Source organism: Bison bison, unplaced genomic scaffold, assembly GCF_000754665.1.
Source record: "Bison bison bison isolate TAMUID 2011002044 unplaced genomic scaffold, Bison_UMD1.0 scf7180017864032, whole genome shotgun sequence".
NCBI lineage: Eukaryota > Metazoa > Chordata > Mammalia > Artiodactyla > Bovidae > Bison > Bison bison.
The window spans coordinates 1,478,822-1,482,308 of record NW_011494604.1 but is presented as its reverse complement, the minus strand read 5'-3'; the positions used below and the strand labels follow the sequence as shown (position 1 = coordinate 1,482,308).

The 3,487-nt window shown below is 45.8% G+C and overlaps 1 protein-coding gene across 1 annotated transcript in view; it reads left to right on the top strand.

Annotated features, from left to right (window-relative positions):
* The first annotated feature begins 3,346 nt into the window (after positions 1–3,346).
* ADCY5 (adenylate cyclase 5) overlaps positions 3,347–3,487 on the top strand; it is a 161,330-nt gene continuing 161,189 nt past the window's right edge. The window contains exon 1 of the mRNA XM_010834408.1: positions 3,347–3,448. Coding sequence (XP_010832710.1) covers positions 3,347–3,448 — 102 coding nt within the window. The remainder of the gene's footprint in view (positions 3,449–3,487) is intronic.

The following is a 3,487-nucleotide window of genomic DNA, read 5'->3' as shown; positions in this document are numbered from 1 at the left end:
GGAGCCCAGAAGCCTATGCATCACAACAGGAAAGTAGCCCCCATTACCAAAACTAGAGAAAGGGGCTCACAGCAACAACAAAGAGGTCGAGGGCCGCCAGCCGGGACTAAGACCCATTGTAGGCAAAAAAAAAAAAAGTTTCAGCCTTTTGCCCTTGTGACCCCCACCCTTCTCGGTTTTCATCTGACCTTTCGAACTCCTCCTCTACACACTGGTTGACCCCTGGGTTTCCCATCCAAGTACCAACCAGGCCTGACGCTGCTTACCTTCTGAGATCAGATGAGATCAGGCCGGTCAGGGTGGTATGGCCATAGACAACCCCTGGGTTTCCTTGTCAGCCCTTCACAGCCGTCCTCCAGCCAAAGGCATCATTTCCATCGCCATGCCACTTCTGGGCTCCATCTATACCTTCTCTGACATAGCTTCCTGACTAGTCCCCTCTGCTTTTAAATCTTGCTTTTCCAAGCTAGTTACAACATTGCCAGAGTCTGCCTCCCAAAACATAACAGCCCAACCTTTTTCCCCCAATTCAGGCATCCTTCCCTGTTTTTAAACTGAAGCCCACGCTCCTCCAACAGAGTATTAAAGAGCCCAACCCACTTTTCCATCTTCACGCACAGTTGTCAGCGCACTCCCTGCACCCCACCCCACCCCTCAGACTCCACTCTCATCACTATTCCCCAGATGTACCATTTGTTTATCCAACAAACAGCTAAGGGGTACCTCCTATATGCCAGGTACCGGGCACAAGAATGAGAAAGATATCAATTCTGCCCTCAAGGAGCTCAACAGACTGTGGAAACAGTTCTGAAAACAAGTCAAGACAATACAATGTGACAAGTGCAATAAAAGAGAAAAGCAAGGTGTGCTGGGAGCTGAGGAGGAGGGAGTGCCTAGCCTGGGATTGGGAGCGCGGGAGGGAAGAGGCTTTAGAGAGGCATCGCAGAGGTGCCATAAATTTGGTTGTGCTGGGGGTGTATGTGAAGAGTGATCTCTGCAGAGGTTTAAAGAATCCTTTAGGGGTGGCTAGATGATGTGGGGAGGTGGTGGATACTGAAAGCTGGCGGGTAGGAAGTTTTTTGGACAGTTTGCAGTTGGGTGTGACATGTATGATCAGATGGGAACAAAGTGGAGGACAGACTGGATGGCAAGAAGGGAGAGTTGGTAACTGGCCAGGCAAGGAGAAGGGAGGATCTGGGCAAAGGTAGTAGCCAGAGAACGTGGAAGAGACAGATGTGAAAAGACATGGGTATGGTTGCAGGACTATGGGAATCGGGACAAGAGGGCTCACTGGTCTAAGATCCAGGATTTGGGCAGATGGTAATTCCACCAGGGGCGAGAAAACAGACGGAGGAGAAAGCTTCTTGGGTGGTGACCTTAGTTTTAGACAAAATGAATCTAGGGTGTTGGTGGATACCAAGGAACAGCCATAGGGATTTCTCCAGTGGACAGGGGTAGGTAAGACTGGAACTAAGAAGGGGAGGCAGGGGCTTAAGATTCAGATTTCAGAAATACCTTAGTGAAAAGATGTTTATCTTTTGGCTCAGCAATAGTACTTGTAGGAATTTCTCCTAAGGATACAATTAAAGATGTGTGTGAAGATTTATCTACAAAATGCTCATTGTTTATAACAGTAAAAGAGTGGAAACTTTTTATAAACTGCTATGACAGTGAAAAATGTCCAACAGTAGGAGACTGGTTAAATAAATTTTGCTATATTCATGCAATGGAATTCTGCTCAGACAATAAAATGCGTATTGTAGATGGATGCTTATTGGTATAAAAAAAATCCACATAATTTGCCTAGTAGAAAAAAAGCAGATTCTACAACTCTTTGTAAAAAGTCCCGTTTTTTGTTAAGAGAAAAATTAAGATGTTAATGGTTCTTGCTAGGTGTTGTAATTTATAAGTGCTTTCTTTTGTCTTTCTTTTTTCCAGTTTTCCCACATTTAATCATACATAGCTTTTGTTATAAGATGATGGTTATAAAAAAAAATTGTGAATAAAATGGAAAGGAACGACCTAGGGAGAGCTTAGGGAATGAGAAGGAGATCAAAGATGGAACCCAACCACCTTAATACCTCAGGCCATCTGGTTTCTGTCCATGCAGCTGCCAGTCTGGGTGTTCTTATATCGTATTTGTTACATGGCTGTGTGGTAGAGTACAAGTAGACTGAACCTAGGTTTCCTTCTGCTACAAACTGGGCAAACTTTGATTCTCTGTTTTGGTTTTCTCATATCTATAGTGGGGAAAATGACATCTTCCTCAAAAGGGTTATATGACAATAAGATTCACAGACATATTGTTGTGGCTTAATATCAGTCCATTCTCTTTTTCTCTTGACTCCTATTCTGCTGGCTCCAGATTCAACCTCTTTTTGGTGCCTACAGTAGGAATTAATGCCTTGTCTCTCCAACCCCCCAAAACACTCTCTCTGGTCCTCTGTTGAATACGGACTGAATTGTGTTCTGAACTGGAGTTAGCATCTAGCTGCTCTCCCTCCCCGACTGTAACCAGAGGTGGGTAACCTCTCCATCCCTGAAGCACCTAGCACGGTGCTTTGCACATAGAGGGTGCTCTTTGAGTGTTTGTTGGCTAAATTCAGGCTTCAGGCTTTTTAAGTCTTTGCTAATCAGGGATTGATTACTCAAATGCTGGAATACTCTAGGGTTAGTTTATTCAGATCTCTTGGAATGGTTCTCCTCCCAATTTGCAACTCTGGGAAGGTTTATCTTCCAATTTCCAAAGAGATGACTGATAGAGAAAGGATGGGAGGCTCACCCAGGCCTCTAGTCTCTTTGTCAGAACCTCCACAGGGAGAGCTGAAGGAAGAAAATGAAGCTTGTTTCTCCCTCCTGGGATTAGAGGTGACTGTTCCCCATCTGTCCAGAGTTTAGGCTGCGGGAACTTCCAGCAGGACTGCTTGGGGGAAGAATTAGATAGGTACCTCATTCCACAGGCCTAGGTCCTTTAACCCAAAGAAAATTCCTCTCCACTCCTGCCTCTTAATCGCTGTGTAGGAGCATCTGGCCCCCCTCCAGCGGGGCATCTCCACCTTACTCTGGTGCCTATCCCTCCTGATAACACCTTGCTAGGTAAGGAGCCAGCCTGGAGCTGACGAAAGATCTTTCTGTTCCAAGTCAGGAGAACTGTGCGGCCCATGGCAAGTTAATTAAGCTCTGAAGCTCTAGTTTCTGCACCTGTAAACTGGGAATAATCACCTGGACACTGTTCCCTGTCACAACCCAGGGTTAGTGAGGGGAATCAAATGAGATTTCAACAACAATAATAATAATAACATATGAACGAGCAGAGAGAGCTCTTCACAAACGCCAGGTGTTCGTAATGCTGTCTGCGGGGTTCTTGCTCTGTAACTATCCACCAAAGCATTCCTGTCCGCCCAGCCCTGGTTGCATCGGCCTCACCAACTGCATCTCCATCTTTCCCGTAACTGTCTTCCTGGGCCTCAGAGATCCTCAGTCTCTC